The sequence below is a fragment of the Chelonoidis abingdonii genome, chromosome 14 (genome assembly GCF_003597395.2).
Source record: "Chelonoidis abingdonii isolate Lonesome George chromosome 14, CheloAbing_2.0, whole genome shotgun sequence".
NCBI classification, from domain to species: domain Eukaryota; kingdom Metazoa; phylum Chordata; order Testudines; family Testudinidae; genus Chelonoidis; species Chelonoidis abingdonii.
Window position 1 is genome coordinate 28,655,068 of NC_133782.1, and position 22,569 is coordinate 28,677,636.

A 22,569-nucleotide genomic window follows, 5' to 3' on the forward strand; every position below is an offset into this window, starting at 1 on the left:
GAAGGACTAGCTGAGCCACAATACCTCGGGCATGCGTGGAGGAGTGGGGTGAAGCCCAATGGAACAGGTGGAGCAATAAATGATGGCCTCGACCGATCGCAAGAAGCAAGTCAGAGATTTTGGGTATAGTTGAGATACTATCGGAGATTCATCCTTCATTTTTGCCACAAGAGCGGGCCTATTGCACGGATTGATGAAAAGTCTCGGGGCCCGCGATAGAATGAAGTGGACAGATGCGGCGGAAGCAGCGACTTGCAGATCTGCGTGACGACTCTCTCATTTCTAGCATCCCTAGTTCACTACATTGTGACTCGCGCGAGTGCTTCTTGATGATATGTAAGATTTCATCACATACAGTCTCCCGAACATGCGCCCTACCCAGATGTCTGCGACACATCAATGGAGGATTTAAATTCCTGCTTTACATCCTCTTTCTAGACTAGTTTTGCCGTTCACATTGTTACATTGACTGTCTCGGAATGATGCTGTCATTTCCACCGTGGAACAGCTCCCACAGCTCCTCTGAGTTAAAAAAATACCATCAGCAAAATAGTTTATAAGGACGTGCAGTCGACGAGATTTGACAGCCCCCATCTAGTCTATTCACATTCATGCCCGTGAGATAAGTGAACATCCTCGCGCAGGGAGAAACTCAAAAATTACACAGCTGCAAAAAGATGCAACAATTGATATTCAGGTTCCAGTGGAACAACGTCAGGAATGTTTCTTAGGCAGAAGTAAAGTGTAAGGGCTGAACTTGGGCGGGTGGTTGCCTCTATGATAGAGGCTTCTCACCAGACCATGCTTTACTATTTCATCCTGGGGGGGGAACCCATTCCATCAAGGCAGCGGATTATACACCCTTGTAGGGCGTGATCACTGAAACATGCAACAACGTCGATGACCGACTACCAGTGTCAAGATTCCGTTGTCCCCTCAGGGCATCAAGTGGTATAGTAATTGGAAAGAAACGGCCGAGAGTGAACACGGTCGGGTTCCCTACTGCGCTAATGCAAAAAGCCATGTCTCCATTTTCGTGGGTACCCTACTGAGCATAGGGCTGGAAAGCCTACCCAAAACCATCCCCAGTGACATTTGGGGAAGGAGACAAACCTGTGTGATTTGGACCCTCTTTCAGCGCATTTATACACTGGCTCTTCGTCGACCGAGTAGCCCAACCCCTGAAAGAACTTTTCATTTTGGTGAGCACGCATGTGTGTTACGCTTATAGAGACCGAGAACAATTTTTGAACGTTATGAATTTTTGTCTTAAAACAAAAACTTTTAAAGGTGATGTGAAACAAATACTCTGCAGGACCGGGGGCAACACTTCATATCAGCAAGGCTGTATTACAAAAGATAGTGGTCATTGATGCTAAGGTCCCATATAGCTCCTTAAAATTCCTCTCCAGCCCACACACCAGGGAAGCAATGAATTTGTACCCAATTTAGGTAAATTAACTAATGCCGTACAAGTCAGCGTCGGTCTACTGTTCCAATCATCGAAGTTGAAAGGTGCAGAAGACTATTGCACATGTCATTACAACTTTCCTGCATCACGCTCGCTAGAAACCCTCTGTTCTACTGCAGCACCCTGGGACAGCTTCTCTCAATTTAAATAGAATAACAACACCGCACCTTAATCCTGCTACTCTACCGTAGCCCTCGTGATGAGCATCCCCAGTGCGAGGCCCACAACAATGCCAACATACCATCAGCTAAGAGGTCTCGCTGACAAGTTCTAGTAATTAAGCCTCAAAATGCCCCTGTAGTTCAGTTTTATCATCCCGTTTTTTTAAGAGGAAGGGAAAATCTAAGGACCAAAAATCCCTGACCACTGAGAATCGCTGGGCTAGTGACAGTCTCCCAGAGGAAGCTGCTGAAAGCCCATCACTGAGGCATTCAAAACTAAGCTTGCAGGGCAACTAGTGAAGATTTTCAAAAGGACTGAGCATACTGCTGCGATGACATATCAGGGATCCTGACTATGGAATCCCCTCTGCGTTCACGTCAGGTACAGTGCGTGTTTGAGTCGAGTTCCTAGATAGGTGGAGGGAAAATCTGTGAATATGGTGGCCGATGGCTTGGTTTTACACAGACGGGAACGATATGCCAGGAGGATGCACCTCGAAGAGAGGAGTTCATGTCTCATCCACTAGAGGAGTGACTCACAAAGTGTAGAAGGTGTTGGGGAGGTCCTAAAGAAGGACTGAGGTTCCTCGGCCAATTCACTCTGCGCAGCAGGTTGTATTGGTGAAAAAAGTCTTGGTCTAACCACACAAACACAAGAAAACGCCGGATATAACCCAGCTCGGCTAAAGGGAGGCACCAGGCTTGTATCGAAGAGAGGCGAGCAAAGCCTTTCACAAGCTGACGGGTATGAGAGGGAAGTCAACTCCAGGGAAGGAAACGCTATGTCCAAGAGTGGTTCCCACACCCCAGGGCCCCTGGGTTGGACCTGGAGTTGGGCGGGCCCAGTCCTCCTCTCCACTCTCCCCTCACAGGGACACTAGGGAATGATTAGAAACTGGTTCAGAGGCAAGCAATAGCGCCCTGAACCTACCCCAAAGAAGAGAAAGCGCGAGACCCAGCAGAACAGTACCGGCAATTTGCCACAGTATCTTCCTACTGTATGATGAAGTGGGTTTTAGCCCACGAAAGCTTATGTCCAAATAAATTTGTTAGTCTCTAAGGTGCCATAAATACTCCTCTTTCTTGTAGTGTCAAGTGTCCTCCCGGGAATCTCTCTGCTGAGTGGCCCTGACAAGGTGGAGAAAGGAGACCTTGCCTTACAAATGCATTTTGTAGCAACAGCAGCCGAAGGGCTCAGAGCCACATTCAAATGGGAGCTGTGGGCTCCAATCCCCTGCCCCCACAACTGGATTCCTGGCTGTTTCCTTTCTCTGATCACTTGCCAAGCAGCATCTGGTTGCTGTGTTTGCTGGCATAGAAGGAGGAGAACCGTATTTTATTCTTTTCCACTGTTATACAGCAAGGCAGGGCTGGCCAGAGGATTCAAGGGGCCTTGGGCAAAACAATTTCGGGGGCCCCTTCCATAAAAAAAAAAGTTGCAATACTATAGAATACTATATTCTCGTGGGGGCCCCTGCGGGGCCTGGAGCAAATTGCCCCACTTGCTCCCCCCTCTGGGCAGCCTTGCAGCAAGGCAGAGGATAACAGTCACTTGTGTGCCTGATGCGTCCCATGACACTTTTTGTAAGAGTTGAGTATTAGCCCTGGCATCCTTCTTAAACGCCGGTTTGGATAATAATATGCTGGCTCCCTCGAGATGTGACCACTAGTAGGTAGAGCAGGGGTCTGGATACTAGGACATCCGGGGTTCTGTTCCTGGCACTTCCACTGACTGATGGTAACTTCTCTATTTCTTCATCTGAATTGCCACTCGCTTACACCAGCGTTACACAGATATAACCCCACTGCTTTCTTTGGCATTACTGTTGCTTTACAGTGGTGTGAGTGAGAGGGGAATCAAGACATAGAATTCAGAGGCCAAAAGCCTGTTAAGCTCTCCTCCTAATTCCTGTTTCTGAGCTGGGTTATTCCCTTTGGTTTGGTTAGACCAAGATTTTCACCTGTGGCAAGTGATTTGGGGAACCTCAGTTCTTAGGAACCCACTGTGAGACAAGTGATATGCTGAGCCCTTGTCCTCTGAAAAGCAGGCCCCTTTAAGATGCCTCACATTGGACTGCTAAAGACAGACATGCGTAATCACCAGTCCCTTTTGAAAATCTTCACTAGTTTGCTGTCAAGCTTAGTTTGAAATGCCCTCAGTGATGGGGCTTCAGCAGCTTCCTCTGGGAGACTGTCACTAGCCCAGCAGATCTCAGTGTCAGGGATTTTGTCCTTAGATTTTCCTTTCTTAAAACGGGATGATAATACTGAACTACAGGCATTTTGGGAGGCTTAATTACTGCATGCTTGTGGTATGCTTTGTGGGCCTCGCCTGGAACGAGCTATAGAAGGACTAAGTGGTGTTGTTATTTATTATTAGAGCTGTGCAGAGAACAGAGGTTCTGCGTGGTGAAGAATTGTAGATTGCAAAATCTGACTTCATTCTGAATTGAAGAGAGAACTGAGGGCTTAATACTTTGGTCTCATTTGGGTTGGTGGATTTAGTATATGGTGATAACTGAACATTTTGAAACACTCTGAAGGAAGTGTTTCCCCCGGCCTAATTTTTGTTTCATTTCACTTTAAAAGTTTTGTTTTGACAAAATTCAACTTTAAAAATGTGTTTGTCTTATAAGGTAAACAAATGGGAAATGAAAAGTTCTTTCAAAATGCAAAATCAAAACATTTCCTTCCCCAAATGTCACTGGGATGTTTTGACAGTATCAGGGCTCTTTTTCCTTGCGTCTCTTCCAAAACAAAATTCTGGGGAAATCGACTTGATTTCATCACGTATTTCTGTTCTGACAGCCCTGTGTATTTTGATGGAATGTGGTTCCTTTGAAATGTCTGTGACCATCCAGAACACTCCCAGTCAGCCCACACTTCTTGTATAGACTTTCCATGGCCTGATTCACTTCTCTTTGCAGCTGTGTAATTATTCCTCTCCTTTTATTTACATGCAGATGATGGCAAGCTGTCATTTGAAGAGTTTAAGAACTATTTTGCTGATGGTATTTTAAGCTCAGAGGAGCTGTGGGAGCTGTTCAGTGGAATTGACAGGCATCATTCAGAGTAAGTACTATAATGTCCTAGACAAGAGGATGTAAAGCAGGATTTAAATCTCCATTGTTTGTGGATAGGGTGGCATTCGGAGATTGATCCAAATAAACCTCTGCAGTAAATATTAGGCATGAAATAAATCCACATCGTGGAATTGTCAGATATTAAAATTCATTGTATCCCAGATATGAATGTGGCTGCAGAGTCAGACATATGGGGACAATCGCTATCAGATTTATGTGAATTCATTCCAAGCAACATCCATTTAAAATTGTGTTATATTGGTTTGCAGTTTAAAAATCTGTTTCAGAAGTATGCACCACTGTAAAACCATGTTAGAGCTGAGATAGACGCATGCAATGGGATCTAAACAATGACAATTCTATGGCGTTAGTGACACATGGGACCTCTATTCTCATTTACATAAAGGCTGCTTTACCCCACCCTGTCAGCATAAAGGGGCCTTCATATGGGAGTGACTTAGAGTGACTGAGAATTGAGGCTACTTTCAATGAAAATAGTTAGCCGAATTCTGATTTCTATAGGCTGGAGATATCCGAGAGGAACAGTAGAGTTACTCCAGAATTCCACTGTTACAGAGATCAAAGCCTGCCCTAGGGTATTGTTCTACGCAACATACAGCCAGATGGCATGGAAGTGCTGTATTTAATGTTTGAACCAGAGTAAGGACAAATTGCACTTTTTAAAATGATGGAGGCCAATTTTATCCCTGGCACACATCCATTTAAATGAACGGAGTTGCACCAGGGAAGAATTTGGCCCTAGGCTTTCTACACCATCTGGGAGCAGCCGGATTCTCTGAGCTGAGTAGATCTTCAGCATAAGTAAGCAGAGTCTCAGACTGCTGAGAAGAGAGACCAGAAAATCTGTCATTTCTTTCCAAAGCTTTCATTGTCATGATATCTCAATAGCTCACAAACATTAATTACTTTCCCCTTCCCCATTGAGTTAAAGCAGTTTTCCCTGCAGTAAGACAGAGAACAGAGGCACAGAAAGATGAAGGCCAGATCCTCAAAGGTAAGTAGGCACCTAACTCCAAGTCTGTTGCAAGCCCAGGAACTAAACCTAAGTCTCTTTTGCCTTAACCGAATTATAGACTCTAAGGTCAGCAGGGACCATGACGATCATCTAGTCTGACCTCCTGCACATCGGAGGCCACAGAACCTCACTCACCCACTCCCATAATAGATCCCTAACCTCTGGCTGAGTTACTCAAGTCCTCAAACCATGGGTCTAAAGATTTCAAGTTACTGAGAATCCACCATTTAAACTAGTTTAAACCTGCAACTGGCCGTGCCTCGGGCTGCAGAGGAAGACAACCTCCCTTCCCCCGCCACCCTGGGTTATGGTAGTAGCAAGATCTGGGCGCCTGTTGTCTTTCCATTTCCACCATTCTGCAGGGTCTCCAGCATATGGAACACAGGGTTTAACATGAGCGGTGACAGCTGCCACCATCGTGTTTGTATTACCAGAGATTAGAGTTTGTTCAGATTTTTCCCTAGCAGCTGCACGGACTTGTGAGCTCCAAGGGGGATTCTGTTGTCAGAAGCCTGATTGCTGGTTCTCTGCTCTCTCATCTCCGGCAGACTTTTCTCCCCTTAGCCAGGTTTCAGGTGGAAATTACAGCTTTTGCATTGGACCTGTTTGTCTTGGAGGTGAGATTGTGAAACTTAAAGTGAGCAACCAGCCCACAAGCTGCATCCTTGCTCAGACACAACATGGCTGAACCACTCAGGCAGGATGACTTGTGAAATGGTTCCTGTTCTGGTGCAGATACTTGGATCTGGAATATGTTGAACTGCCAGAGCACAGAGATTAGAAATAACTATAGAGATGGTGGCTTGGTCTGAGCTTATCTGGCAGGTTAGCACCCTGCAGGGCTCACATTTGAATCAGTCTCCCTGACACTCCCCGGGTATGGAATCAGCAGGTTCTCAGTGAGATCTTCAGGAGAAAGGATGGATCCCACTTATCTACTGGTGGCTATCAAAGCAAACAGTAAGGGGGGTTCCACTTGCTTAAGCCATCTTACACAATTGACAGGCTGCAAAGACAGTGCCCTCTGCATCCTGTGCAGTTTGCAGTCTAAACGGGTGGTGTTTGACGCCCACTTAGCACACATGTGAGACACTGCGGAGCCAGCCCAGTGGATGAAGAGTGTTTTAAATGGCTGACCATAATGAAGTTTGCCACGAGAGTTTAAATGAATGCTGATTTTATTAAGTATCAGAGGGGTAGCCGTGTTAGTCTGGATCTGTAAAATCAGCAGAGAATCCTGTGGCACCTTATAGACTAACAGACATTTTGGAGCATGAGCTTTCGTGGGTGAATACCCACTTTGTCAGATGCATGCATATTGGTAAGGAATAAAAGATCAGAAGAACGTCTCTCTATGTTCGTTATATGACCCCCCACTGCCGCAGTATCTGAACACCTCACAATCTCTAATGTTGTGCTCACACCCCCCCATCAGGCTGTGCATGGCTGTTATCTCCCTGGTGCAGATGGGGAATTCAGGTGCAGAGAGACTGACTGATGTGCCCAGCGACACACAGGAAGCCTATGGCAGAGCAGAGCATCAGCCCATTAGTGATTATCTTCTACATGGAGGATGGGTGAGGTCTCAGAGGCCTGGAGAAGGACAAACATAGGACCTGTCCTTCAAATGGGGAAGAAAGAGGAATTATAGACTAGTCAGCCTAACTTTGATGCCTGGAAAGATACTGGAACAAATAATTAAACAATTAGTTTGTAGGCACCTAGAGGATAATAGGGTTATAAGGAATAGCCAGCATGGATTTGTCAAGGACAAATCATGCCAAGCCAACCCAATTAATTTCTTTGACAGGGCTACTGGCCTAGTGGATGGAGGGAAGCAGTTATCCGGCATATTGGGGAAAATAGGAGGTTCCGGTAAATAAAAAATTCTGGTCAACTCAGAGGGAGGGAGTTTGGGTGCGGGGGTCTCAGGGCTGGGGGTTGGGGCACAGGAGGGGATGTAGGATATAGGCTTTAGGAAGGAGTTTGGGTGCAGGAGGGGGCCTGGAGGTAGGGGGCTGGGGCATGGGAGGAGTTTCGGAGTACTGGATCTGGGCGGTGCTCTCTTCGGGCAGCTCTGCAGAGTGGCGACATGTTCCTGCTACTCCTAGGCAGAGGCGTGGCCAGGTAACTCTGCGTGCTGCCTCCGCCCACAGGCATACCCTCGTAGCTCCCACTGGCCGTGGTTCCTGGCCAATGGGAACTGTGGAGCTAGTGCTCAGGGCAGGGTGGAGCAGGGCAGTGCACAAGCCCCCGTGGCCGTTCCACCACCTAGGGCAGCAGGGATATGCTGCCGCTTCTGGGGAGCCATGCGGAGCCAGGTAGGGAGCCTGTCGGCCCCACACCAACCAGTCCCTATTGAAGATCAAAAATGCCAGTTTATAGAGCTTTCTGGTTGGCAAAGTGCCAGATATCACAGCTTTTACTGTATCTTGATTTTAGTAAAGCTTTTGGCAGACTCCCATGTGACATTCTCATAAGCAAACTAGGAAAATGTGGGCTACATGAAATTACTATTAGATGGGCGCATAACTGGTTGAAAACCCCATACTTACAGTAGTTATGAATGGTTTCCTGTGAAACTGGGAGGTGTATCTAGCGGGGTCCTGTTGGGGTCTGTCTTGGGTCCCGTACTATTCAATATTTGGATTAAGGATTTGGATAATGGAGTGGAAAATATGAAAGATGGGAGGGGTAGCAAGAATTTTGGAAGACAGGATTAGAATTCATAACAAGCTTGACAAGTTGGAGAATTGGTCTGAAATCAAGAAGATGAAATTCACTGCAGAGAAATGCAAAGCACTGCACTTAGAAAGAAACAATCACAGCCACAGAGTGTGAAACAACTAGTTAGGAGTGGCAGTCCAGCTGAAAAGGATCTGGAAGCTATAGTGGATCACAAATTGAGTAGAGGCCAACAATGTGATTGAGCTGCGAAAAAGGCTAATATTCTGAGGTGCGTTAACAGGAGTGTTGTATGTAAGACTTAGGAGGCAATTGTCCTGTTCTCCTTGGCACTGGCGAGACCTTTGCTGGAGTACTGTGTCCAATAACTGGTGCCACACTTTGGGAAAGAGGTGGACAAATTGCAGAGAGTTCAGAGGAGAGCCACAAAAATGATAAGGTTTAGAAAACCTGACCGATGAGGAAAGGTTAAGAAAACTGGGCATTTTTAGTCCTGAGAAAAGACTGCGGAGGAGGGACCTGATAATAATCTTCAAATATGTTAAGGGCTGTTATAAAGAGAACAATGATCAATTGTTCGGTAGGTCCCTTGGGGCTCAATCTGCAGCAAAGGAGATTATAGTGTGACATACCAGGGCACAATCCAGACCAGCAGGGGGCTGAATCACCCCTGCCCTGCAACCTTGGGTGCTTCACATGCCTTGGTGAAGTAGCTCCCACCTGGGCCACTCACAAACAGCCTGTAGGTCACACCCTGAGTGTCTGTGTGTAACTGCAGCCTGCCAGCTACACCTTGGCTCTCACCAGCCTGGGTTATACTGCAGGGTAACCCCAACATATCCCCAGTCCCAGATCTTCCCCAGACATGTATGTTCTGTACTGCCGAGCCCTCTCCTGGACACAGTGCAAATATATTAAACCCATTATTCCTTTAAGGAGATAACATCCCATCTTATTATCTTCAATAGTTACCCAGACACTTCAATTTAAGCATGCTGGATTAGATAAAACAGTAAAACAGTTTATTAATTATAAAAAGAGAGATGTTTTAAGTGGGTCTAAGTAATGAGGCATAAAAATCAGAAATGGTTACCAGAAAAATAAAGATATGACGTTTACCAGTATCTACCCCTATTATGGGATGTTATCCAAGGGCAGAGCCATTGGATTCAGGTCCAGATCCAGTCTCAGCGAGCTATCGCCAAATCCATGGCCAATATAGCTCAGCATGCTCATAAACTTAGGAATAGTTAGCGAGTCCTGGGAGCATTCTTTTGTACATAGAGGACACCTCCTGCTGTGAAATTATCTTAGACCCTGACCTCTTGGAACTGCTTCTGTCCCTCTGTCTATAGAATCAGAGGGTTAGAAGGGAAAGCGAGGGTCATCTAGTCCAACCCCCTGCCAAGATGCATATTGATCATTTCCCATGGAACTAAGGCTTCTTCATTACTGGTCCTCTCCCTGTATCATCTATTTCCCACCCACTGCTATTCAAAGGCCTCTTCAGCATTGCTGTTGTTTGTTCACCCATCTGTGCAGCTGCTCCCAGCCCCAGAGCTGCTTCTGTCCATCCAGCCCTCTCAGTAATTACCAGCCACTCTTCAGAGTGATGCTTCTTCAGGGCTGCTCCTGACTAGAGCTGGTTAAAAAAGACCAGCTATTTTTTTGTGAGGAAACTTTGAAAAATGTTCAATTTTTTTTCTGAATTCCTTGCAAATTGTATTTTATTTCATGACGTACAGAAACCAAACACCAGCATTTTTTTGGTTTTCAAAGACAATTTTTGGAAATCAATATGGGGATGTTTTATTCTGGAAAAATGGAAAAATTTCAGCAGAATGAAATTTTCCACCAAATTGTCTGTTTTGCTCATTTGTCTTCGCCTCCCATGTAAAAAAAAAATTGTTGCTCAGAACATTTCAAGCAGCTCTGCTCCAACTCTTTGTCCATTGAGCAGGTCTCTGTCTCTGTGTGAGCTGGAGCCCTCTAGCCCTGCTTGGTATCATTCATGCAACATCCACACTGAATGCTAGAGGAGTGATTCCTGTGCTCAGGTGCACATACTCTTCAACCTGGCTTACGTATAAATGGCAGTGTAGCCGCAGCAGCAGCAGTAGTAGCAGTGGAGGCAAGGCTGAGCCATGCTGAGTACAAACCCAGCTGCCACTACCCATGCTACCTTGACAACGCTGCTAGCTCTCATTGAGCTCCCGCGAGTATGGGCACGTGAGCGAGGGAATCATACCCCTCATTCATAGTCTAGACGTAGCCTCTGAGGGTCATTCTCACATTTGTCTCCATTGACTCTGATGTAACATTTGACTTTTAGGTCAGCTCCTGTTGCCCAGGGAGTTTCTTTCCAGAGAACATTTGGTTATACTTGGATTGTAAGTACTTTTGGGCAGGGGTTATAGTTCTGTTTTTGTACAGTACCTGCTATGCTGGGGCCTTGGTCCGTGACTGGGGCTTCTAGTGACCACAATACAAATAATAAATAATTATGTTCCCTCTTTTCACATAAGCAGTTCGCCAATATTTGGGGCTTGCTGGTTATTTCTGTTAAGAATAGAACTTGATGATGGAGTCAGGTATTTCTTTGGTGCCATCCTGTTTATTCACAAAGATGTACAAAGTTCTGTTTCCCTGAACAAGGTAGGAATCAAACGGCAGGAGACAGTTTTTTGTTCACACTACCAAGCCTCTTGCCAACCAGCACTCAGCCCAAAAGCTCTCTCTCTAGGCTCTTTCTGAGGGCCACAGTGCCTTTTGGCTGCCTCCTTGGATTTCTGCTGCTTCTCTGTCAGTTTCTGTAGTGTTTCTCCTGCATCTCTCCTACACACACACAGACATACCACAGCAAAATCAAATGAATCACCCACCCGTGCCTTTATCTGCTCACCTCTTGGACCACATGGCCCAGACATTGCCCAGGTTTGCACACAGTCTAGCCCTTGGGCTCTGGTTGTCCATTGTTTCTGCTATCACTAAGACAGGGGCATGTAATTGTTCCCACATGCAGCCTGAATGGAAGGCAGTCATCATGCCAACACCCTGAGTGGGCAGTGTCACTGCCTCACCTCCACACAACAATGATAATGCTCGACCTTAGATGTTTCTATGTCCGAGAGGGGAACGTCCTGCCTATGAACAAAAATATTTCCAATACAAATATACATTAAATTGGCAACATCAGTGGGGGCCCGATTCTGGGGTGTTTGCTAGACTGGAACTCGCTGGCTTCAACGGGAATTGAAGTACTGGTGAGTTAAATTGAACAATTGGCTCCTGTGAGGTGCAGAGCATCCTCGGCTCCCATCGGGCAGCGTGTTGCAGGAGACACTTAGCACAGGATTGGGTCTAGAGTTGGGAGGTGCCACTGAATGTTCTGAGAAATGCTCCAGGCTGAAATTGGTGGGTGTGAGACACTCTCATAAATTCTCTCTCCCTCTGTGTCGCTCCAGTTTCTGGGTGACCTTGGAGCCCTCCCTAATACAAATCATTCGCCCTTGTGTTGAAAACACAAATTATAAAGAGCCAGGCCTGAAGTGCTGCCTTTACCCCCTGTTCTTTAGAGCATAGCAGAAGGCTTCAGTTTACCCACTGCCTGACAAGGCAGGTTTACCCCGGTGTCCACAGCAGAAGACCCAGCACGGCCAGAAGGCACACAGCAGTGAGCAAGGTGCATTGCGAATCAGACTGTCAGCCCACAAAATCAGTGCTGCTGTCATCTATACACAGCCTGACATGCTGCCAAGAAGGCCGGTCTGGGGAGCTGACTCTGGGGCAGAGGGATGCTCAGGGGGTGCATGAGAACAGCTCTCCTTTTCCCTTTGAATCCCACCAGCTGTGGTGTCATCATGGCCAGCTGTTACTGGCTGGTGTCTGTGACAAGATGCAGAGGTCTGAGGATCTGAGATCATTGAGCGTCTCGACTCCAGGGTCAGCGTTCCTGATACAGCCCGTTAGCCAGATACAGCCCATTAGCATTAACTGACCTGGACTGTTCAGTGCTGCTGTTTGTGCACGGCATTTCAAATAAGGACAAGGAACCCGGCCTTCTAGGTAATGAAAACTGTGTAAACGGAACTCCCGGCAGTGTTCCTGTCCCAGCTGGAGGAGTCCCTCTGCATTCAGCTCAGCAACAGAAGAATTCACCCAAACAGCCCCGGTGCTTAAATACCAGCCCTTCCTCTGTGGTGCAGAGTGAGCACGGAGGGGTTTAGATCCCAATTCTGGAGGTACATGAGTAGATGCATAACTTTAATCTGGTGAGTGGCACCCACTGATGTCAAGGCTGCTCCCTGCCCTCTTCCGGGTGTGTTTTCTGTTTAGATTGCAAGGCCTTTGGGGCAGTGTGACAGGCCAACTCTGATCAGAGAAAGAGCCCCACCTGGGGAGAGATCAGGGGGTCTGCCCTATAAAGAGCAGCGGGAGGCTGCCATGAAGGGGGCAGAGCTCAGTCTGCAGAGAATGAGGGAAGCTCTCCTGGCAGCAGGGCCAGGGAGAGATTGCAAAGACCCCAGACAGGAAGGCCTGGGAGCTGGAAGAGAAACTTTGGCTTGTGTGGACCTATGTATGGACTTGGGTTGTGGGGTTGTGTTTTATTCACAGTTGATTTTATATTAATAAACCCAGTCCCCAAGGAGGGGCATTTTTTGACCACGAAAAAGTCTGAAGTGAAGTTTATTTGAACAGTTCAAGAGGAGAAACTGAGGCAGACTGCTTAGGCCGCAAGGGGGCACACCAGAGGCAGCCAGCCCAGTTACAAGCAGGGATCTGCCCCCTTAGAGATCTGTAAGGCTCCATGTGCAGCTGTGTTGCTATGTCAGTCGGTTACCGTGTCGCTCCAGCCCTGCATTGGGGACGGGCATGAGCTGGCTGTGACTGCTGTGCCTTTGGTCTCTGCACAACTTTGAGAATATGAGGAAACCACATGGATGCAGTTGGGTCCCTCCAGATCTCTGTGTACGGTAGCTATGCACACGTCCCAGGCCTAGCTACACACAGCTGCTCCGTTAGGATCTAGAATGTTCTGCAACAGGAAACAAGGAAACCCACAAGAAAGCATCCAAACTATTGGGCAGCCCTATACACTGCAGCCTTCTGTGCCTGCATCTCGCTGGCACCGCACCTCAGGCCCTCAGAAAGCTGTGGACTTGTGCTGTGTGACTTGGGCATGGTCTGTGTATGGGGGGCTGGTGCCAAACCATCCCAGTGGTCTGCTGAAATGACGCATACTGTGGGGGTCTCCGGGCACCTTTCACTGTATGTGTTTTATAAATGTGCCCCTTCTGTTCTGCCTCAATGGGGAAGACGACGGCGTTTGGCAGTGGGGCTGGTAGCAGGGGAAGGTGTGGCAGGGAGCAGCAGGGGATGCAGGAGCAGCTGTTTGGAAGGCAATAGAGATACAAGGAAGGAGTGGCTAGAGAAAGGATTTGGGGAAAGTGAGTCAGAGGGGAGCAGGGGGAGGGTGGAGAGTGAGGGGGTAGGAAAATGCTTGTTGTAATGAAGAACTATAGTTAAGTGGAGTGAGAAATGGCTATGGGTACGTCCACACTGCAGCTGAACACGTGCAGTTGGCCCATGTCCGCTGACTTGGTTTGCAGGGCTCAGGCTAAGGTGCTGTTTAATTGCAGTGTAGATGTTCGGGCTCAGGCTGGAACTGGGGCTCTGAGGTCCCACGAGGGGGGAGGAACTTCACCATGGTGATGAGTAACTTAGAGACAGGCCCATCCCCAGGGATAAGGAGTTGTTCAGTCAGCATGCAGCCATGCTCCTGAGATGGCCTCTTCTGATGCAGGTTTCTGGGCTGTTGTATGCCTCCCTTTTAGGGGCTGGACTGAGCCCACCAGGCATCAGCTCATTTCACAGTGGGCACAGAACAATCACCAGAGGGCAACAACTTTCCCTCACTGCTCCTGAGCTGGATTGGGACTGGTGACCTGGCGATGGAATATTCTGTGTCCTTTACTGATCTCAGAGTGACACTTATGGGCATGGAGATCCAGCATGGGGCAGGACAGTGTGCTGCTGCAGCTAGGATCAGTTCTGGGCAACCTCTGGTCCTGCTGGAGAGATGGTCACTTTGTTCCAATAATTTATCCATGTAAAACACTTGGGGAGACTTTCAGGTAGTTGGGTCGTTCATAAACAGGTGTGGGGGGGATCCCGAACAGCACTTTCATTATGTGGTTACATTAATTTTTACCAGACAAGCAAAAGTCTCTTGAACGGATACCAGCTCAGGCACAGAACCCACTCGCCTGCTTTTCAGTGAGTTAAAGTAACAAAAAAACTAAAGATATTTTACCCACCTAACAAAGCAACTTACTGGCCCCAGGCTGTGCAGGATTTTATGAGGCTGAATTATTTATCAGTTCATAAAAATATCCTGCTGGCAGCCCATTGATCTTAGTGCAGGGTTGGTTCTGGAGTTAGCCAAATTAGACTTTCCCTTGACTTGGCACTTGTGGTGTCTCTAGGTCAACCGGTTATTCGAGGAGTGCTGTAACTTGTTCTGGGATGTGCAATTGCTCATTAAAGGCCTGATCCCACTACCACAGAAGTGTTGACCAGCTGTTTAGTGGAGCCATCTCCCTGCCGGTGCTGCTGCTATTCTGAGCGCCCTGCTGGAGTGTGCACATGTGATAATGAACTATGGACTGGCGGGAGAAATGCATTGTCTGTGAGACTTGTGCAGTACAGTCCTCTTGCTGCTGCTACTTTGGAGCCTCTTACCAGATGGGATATGGCCAGGGCCGTCTCCAGGGTTTTTGCCACCCCAAGCAACAAAAAGAAAAAAAAAAAGAAGCCGTAATTGTGATCTGCAGCTCTACTGCCACCCCTTCACTCTGTGGTGGCAATTCAGTGGCTGGTCCTTTGCTCCGAGAGGGAATGAGTGATCTGCCACCGAATTGCCGCCAAAGACCTAGACGTGCTGTCCCTCACCGTTGGCCGCCCCAAACAGCTGCTTGCTGGGCTGGTGCCTGGAGCCGGCCCAGGATATGGCTCTACAGTCCACTGCAGTGGCTCTTAACCTTTTCAAACCACTGTACCCCTTTCAGGAGTCTGGTTTTTCTTGTGTACCCCCAAGTTTCACTTCACTTAGAAACAACTTGCTTACAGAATCAGACCTAAAAATACAAAAGTGTCCCAGTGCACTATTACTGAAAAAGTGCTGACTTTCTCATTTTTACCATGTAACTATAAAATAAATCAATTGGAATATAAATAGTGTACTTACATTTCAGTGTATAGAATATAGAGCGGTATAAACAAATCATTGTATGAAATTTTAGTTTGTACTGATTTGGCTAGTGTTTCTTATGTAGCCTGTTGTAAACCTAGGCAAATATCTAGATGAGCTGGTGTACTCCCTGGAAAACCTCTGTGTACCCCCAGCAGTACATGTACCCCTGGTTGAGAATCACTGGTCCCGTGCACCTGCATGTAGCTAGAAGTGCTGTTCTGTGAGCTGTGAGTTGCACTTAGAACTGGGATGAACTCTGATTTTATTATTTTCTCATGTTTCTGGGTGAGCAGTGCTCTCACTCCCAAGTGCTCTCACTCCACTGCTCAGTATAAACTATTCCAGACTTGGACAGAAATATGGGCTTTGACTATTTGAAGTGGAAGATTAAGCTGCAATGGGAAAGCCCAGGAAAATGGAAAGTGATAGCAGCTGGGGGAATAATGTGGGAAAGAGAAGTTGGAGTGAAAGTGACACACTATGAATCAAGAGGGATGAGAGCGAGGGGGGAGCAACTCACTAATTGCAGAAGGAGTGGTGAGGTATGAAGCACATTCATCCCCATGAAACACTGACAGGGCCGTTGAGCATTTGAAAAATCTCTGAAGAAGCACAAGGACTCGGAAGAGCTTTGTTAGATTGTAATGTATTTGCGTATCTGCTCAGTGCTGAGGGGGCATGGTTCCTGCCACTGGCTTAACAAGCCATTGCCTTGGGAGACGAAGTACAGAGACAAACACACGCTGCAGATGTCACATGCTCGCTCGCTGGCTTGCCAAATGGAACGAAGGCTTTCCAGGGAAAAGGAGGTAGAGGGATTGTATCTGTGCAAGGAAGTGTATTCCGACTGAGTGGACTGAGAGCAGGCAGACAGCTGATTTCCCAGGAAAAGCCAGAGGATGTGATTGCTCTTGAATAGCTTTTCCAAGAATGACTGAGAGACAAGAAGCCTCTTTCTTTGAAGTCAGAGCTATTCTGAGCTGAAACTCACAAGACTGGTCAGTCATATTAGGAGAAAGAAGCAGGTCTGGTCGGATAAGGTGCAGCACCCTGGTGCACATGCCATAGATGCTCTGGGTACAGCTGTGTGCCCAGGACTCTCTCTTACCCTTTTCATTCTCAGGGCAGGCATGGAGGTTAAATGGATCCCAGAGAACATCCTCTGCTGATTTAACTCCCAGAGCATCACATGCCCAGCCACACTCCCTCTCTCTAAGCAGCACTGCATGGGAAATAGCCAGCAGGAGTGAGGAGCAACTGGATTATTTAAATTCAGTGTCACAACTCAATTATGGGAAACATTTTCACTGGCACCAGTCACCCCTTCTGTTTCCCTTGTGACTTCCCATTGCCTAAAGCAGGCCAGGTCTCTCCAGCAGTTGGCTCAGATCCACAGCAGGCTGATGGGATAGGCTGTGAGGGGGATACCCCCTGAGTTCCCACCAAGGCATACTGATTAAAACCCATCACCTGCACTCTAGGTGGTGAAAGCCGCTCATAGTTCGCTTCAGGTTCGCCCCAAACTCTAATAAATTCATGTTTGCAAAGCACATTGAGCTCCTCAGATAGCAGGTGATAATGTGAGTTCTGATTTTAATAAGCATGCACCTTGGGAATGCATTTTCGCCTGCAAAGCAGTCAGACTGTCTTTCCAAAATGTGATCATATCTAGGTCACTGCTGCCCTGCACTCTTCTTAGCTCCTGCTCTTACATATGCAGAGGATGTGGCTATTACACCATCTCATTAGCCAAGGGAATGGTATAAATAAGATGGGGCCAAATGCTGGGCAATGGTGCAAAGTCTGAGTCAAAGGACTTTGGTCTGTATGAAAATGTCATTCCCCACCCTCGGTCTGTGCTCGGAGATTCACTTTTTACTTTGCTGCCTGGGTGGGACCAGCTTTGATTTGCCTGAATTTGAACCCACTTGAACATTGTGGTTGTGTAAGATTGACTTGATCCGAATCGGGTCCCCACCCCGCCGGGTAAGACTGTGCAGAAAGGGAACTGAGCTAATGAAGCAACCTAATGGGAATTGGGGCAGAGAGACAGGGGAGAGTGAAAACAAATCCAGAGAGACTGGGAGACAAAGAAGCAGCGAGAGGCACAGAGACTATTCAAATGAAAAGAAGAAATGCAGTTGATATGGTGTGTATAGGATCATGCTTGTGCCAGCTGAGTTTCTATCATATAGGGCCTGATCTCAAACTCCTTGAAAACTGTGGGGATCTCTCCAGCGACCTCACTGGGCTTTTTTGGATCAGGTCTGGAGAAACAGGCTGACCTACAGCAAGAAACAAACATGCTGATTTGTTAACAGACTCATCCTTTTGGGTGGAACTGCAGGCCAAAGTCTAACCCTGTCACACTCAGGCAGCATAGCAGGATTTCATGTGTGTTACAGGCACTCTGACGCTCTGGTGATGGGCACTGGCAGAGACCCAGAGGTGAGGATAGAAGTTGGCCCCATAAGTTTAAATTAGAGGGGGGACAGATTTAAGAAGAGATGAGACAAACATCTGTAAGGGATGGTCAAGGTTTACTTGGTCCTGGCTATGTGCAACAGGCTGGACTTGGTGACCTCTCAAAGTCTCTTCCAGTCCATTTCTATGATTCTTCAAATAAAACTAGTTCACAAACCTAAAAATTGGATCAAAAGTTTCCCCAAATCGCAAACTCTCCAAGAGTGGACTTCACATATGTCCCTAATTGAAGCCATTTGGATCTTTAATCCACTCAGCCTCACTATCAGTGGTGTTCCACTTTAAGTCCATCATAAGCAGGTTCAGCTATCAATTCAATCTTCCTTTTTATCATGTCATTTCTCAGCACGGTGTTCCAGGAGACCTCCGATCCCAGAAGCCCTCACCATCACTCCAGAATGGAAAGTATCACTAGTATGTGGGAGTGGGAATGGACAAGACAGCTTTTCCTCCCTCTGGCTTTGGTTCAGAGCATGCAGGTTACATTTTCATTGCCAGGTTGGCTCAAGGAGAGATGATGATGGAGAATTTTATACACAACATGGAATTTGGCTGGGTAATTAATGATCCCTGCACATCTTCTACCATACACACCTGTCTCACTGCCAGATCTCTTCTACTCCCTTAGGTAACAGGACTGACATCTGGGAAGATGAATATTTTAGATCCCTCATGCATTATTTTGCTCTTCTGTGCAGCCCCCATTGTCCTCTCTCTCATTTGCGCTCTCTCTCCTCTTTGTCGCTCTTTCTCCCTCCTTTGTATCTGGTGCTCCTGGTGATGAGCGCAACGTAATTTAGCTAGCTAGAGTAGAAAGATTAGATCTAAAGGAATAAAACTCATAGCATGTTCCAACTTGTCTTTTTCTGGAGACTTCATTATGACTCTGAGAAATTTTTGTTTTCCCACGAGACCTTTCAAATGAGTTCAGAATGAAACTTGTAATTTTCACCTAAAGTGTTTTTTAATAGAACAAAACAAAATCTCATTTTAAGCTGAAACTGAATGAACATTTGTTTCAAAACAACATGTTTACTTAAAATTTCATTTTGTTTAGGTTTGTTTAAACCAAAAACTCAAAATGACATTTTAAATGGAAACAAAAAGGGGAAAAAATGTTTCATTTCAAAATGTTGATTCCAAACAAAAATTTGTATTTGGAAATTTCCTGCAGGAAAATCATATTTTTTTTTGTCAGAATGTACATTTTCTCACCAAAAGAAGAGATTCAATTTCAGCAAAAGTCTATGTTTTGGTGGGAAAACTTTCGATGGGAAAGTTCTGACTAGCTGTATTGAAAAAGTTTCTCAGTTAAGCTGACATGCCCCGCTTCAAAAGGATGAAGTAGTCCTGATTTTCGCTGGGTTCACCCACAGCTGCTGGCAGAACAATGCAAGTCTCCAGAATTCATTCAGGGCAGCAAAGATCAGAACATGGTGCTGTGGAGGGATGACACTGTGGGTACGGCTACACTGCAATAAAAAACTACAGCACCAAGTTGCAGAGCCCGGGTCAACTGACTCGGGCTTGTGGGGCTAAAAATTGCAGCGTAGACATTCAGGCTCAGGCTGGAGCCCAGGCTCTGACCAGCTCCCCTCTCATGGGGTTTCAGAGCCTGGGTCTGAGCTCAGATATCTACTCTGCAGTTTTTAGCTTCCCATCCTAAGCCCCTTGAGCCCAAGTCAGACACCCTGGGCCAGCTGTGGTCATGCAGAGGTACCCTCGTCTCCACCCTGTGGTCACACTGCATTAAACACCTGTCAGGGATGGGCTAGGTAGACTTTATCCTGCCTTAGTGCAGGGGGCTGGATTACAAGACCCCTCAAGGGCCCTTCCAGCCTGACATTTATTTGATTCTATCCATACACAAGTTGCACAATTTCAGGTCACCAGGTAGCAGTGTGACCTCATGCTTTGAAGATACAGGTGGGATAGGGGATGAAAACAGCTGTGGCTGCATTCTCAGCAGACAGCAGGGCTCCATGTGGGCTGGAGACCAGAACTTTCCATATTGTTTGTTCCACAAAAGGTATTGGCTCCCAAGCCCACCTTCCCAGCTAGCTCCTCGGTGAAATTCAGGCAATGCTCAGTAGCCACCAAGCTCTTTTTGATCAGCTAATTAAAAGGGGCAGGGTCCTGTGAATAAGGGGGAAGGTGCTAAAGGAGGAATCCACCTGATTATAAAAACCTGCGAGGTCTGACATGGATTTCATGGGGCATGAGGGCCATGGCCCCTCCCATGGCAGGCAAAGAATTGTTCAGCACAGGCCTCTTCACCTGCTGATCACAGGCAAAATGGGGATGCCACTAAGGGCTGTGCAGTGTCTGAGTGCAGATAGCCATTGGTATGAGGCTCAAGGAGGGCTTTCCAAACCAACAGTGCCACCTGTAAATGCAGCCTGCAGCCAGACAGGGCAGATGGGGTCACGCACTGTGCACACTACAGCACACTTCCCTCCAGAGCCTGGAATGGATCACATGATTCCCAAGTCTCACCATTCCTTCGCTGTCCATTAATATCTGTGAAACCCACTGGCAAAGTGTGTCTCACTTGCCTCCAGCACTGGCCCGCACACAGGATGACAATCTACTTCTGCTATCAGTTACTCCATTAGCTCAACGGGCAGGTCGGTGTGTTGGTCAGAAGGTTCCAACCCAGCTAATGACCCATGTGGGTTTCAATGTAATACTATATAAGGGAATTTCTGGGCTTTTGGGGAGTTCGCTTATTTAAAAACTTAGGAAATTACACCCAAAACACTATGTTACAAGAACATTGTCAAGGTTGCAAAGCCAAGCACTCAAAGGTAGGAAATGCCAGAATTAAGGTGTCCTTTGCAACATTAATTGAGCTACATTGTGCACATGCACTATGGTACAGTCTTTAATCACATGATCACATAATATTGTTTTCACTGGACCCCTGGCTCAGTCAGTGAATCAGGGTTGTGTAGTGAAGAAGACTGTTGTCTGTAAGATCCCTGTCTCATTTGTTACAGACGTTAGAAGATCTAACTGCATGAGGCAGGGGATGACAGGAAGAGAAAGGAAGGTCGAAAGCAGATGAATGCTACCCAGAGGAGGCTCTAGCTTTTTTGTCACCCCAAGCACGGTATGCAGGCTGCCTCTGGCGGTTTGCCTGCGGGAGGTCTGCTGGTCCTGCGGCTTCGGCATACCCGCCGCTGAATCGCCGCCGAATCCGCGGGACCGGGAGACCTCCTGCAGGTGCGTCGCCGAAGGCTGCCTGACTGCCATCCTTGCAGGGATCAGCAGGGCACTCCCTGCAGCTTGCTGCCTCAGGCATGCACTTGGTGCGCTGGTGCTTAGAGCTGCCACTGATACTACCCTAGAGAACTAGATTCTATTCCTGCTTCTGTCACAGAATTCCTGTGTGATGCTATTCATACTACTTAAACCCAAGTTTTCACAAGCAGTCACTAACTGTGTTTCTCTTGTTTTCTGGGTGCTGAACTTGAGTCCCTGGGGTCTGACTGGCACAAGTCCTGAGCACTTACAGAGGCAGCTGATGACAATGGGAGTTGTGCTTTGAATGGATAACGTGTTCTGTAATACTGAGGACTCTGAAAAATCAGATACTACCTGTATCAGATCAGGCACCCAACATTAGTGAACACTTTCAACCTTCATCTCTGTGCCTCAAATCCCCACCTGTAAAATGGGGATACCATCCCCTCACCTCACGGGGGTGGTGTGAAAATAAATGTATTCGTGTTTGTGAAGCACTCCGATACTGTCGTGATGAGCACCGCAGAAATGCCCTTGAGGAAATTAATATTTCTGTCTTCAGAGCAAGGTTTGCATGGTATGCAGTGAACAAGGGACGAGGCTAGACACTGAACAATGAAAAAACAAAATATTGTATAGCTGCTCATTCAGTGAATACTGTCCGTTCTGTGCACTGAATGATGCAGAGGATCTGTGGGAAAACAGCATGTGGCCATGTAATTAAAGACTGTATTATAATACATGTACACAGGGGGCCAAACTAAGGTTGCATAGGCAGCCTGAACGCTGGTATTTCCTGTTTTGAGTGCTTGTCTTTGCAACCTTGATAATGCTCTTAAAACATAATATTTTTGCATTTATCTCTATATCTATGATTGTGATCTGTGAATCTATCTTTGAATAATTTCACTCATCATTAAAATACAATCACTTCAAGGGGGGAAAGTTAGAATAGTGAATGGCACCATGTAGTAAACGTCTGTCTCAAATCTGGACTTAGAGTTCAACATCTGAGTGTTTACTGTGAACCTCCCCCAAGCTTATACCCAGCTTGGATCTTATCTCGCTGCCACCAGACAGGAATACAGCGCCTGCCTCGCTCTGGTCCCCCCAGACTTTCCCTGGAGAAACCCCCCAAGACCCAGACCCCT

The 22,569-nt window shown here is 47.0% G+C and overlaps 2 protein-coding genes across 2 annotated transcripts in view; both read left to right on the plus strand.

Moving 5' to 3' along the window:
- E2F1 (E2F transcription factor 1) overlaps positions 1 to 22,569 on the plus strand; it is a 259,410-nt gene that overhangs the window by 159,990 nt on the left and 76,851 nt on the right. The gene's annotated exons all lie outside the window — the stretch shown is intronic.
- NECAB3 (N-terminal EF-hand calcium binding protein 3) overlaps positions 1 to 22,569 on the plus strand; it is a 163,604-nt gene that overhangs the window by 46,308 nt on the left and 94,727 nt on the right. Inside the window, exon 3 of the mRNA XM_032793325.2 lies at positions 4,596 to 4,704. Coding sequence (XP_032649216.1) covers positions 4,596 to 4,704 — 109 coding nt within the window. The remainder of the gene's footprint in view (positions 1 to 4,595; positions 4,705 to 22,569) is intronic.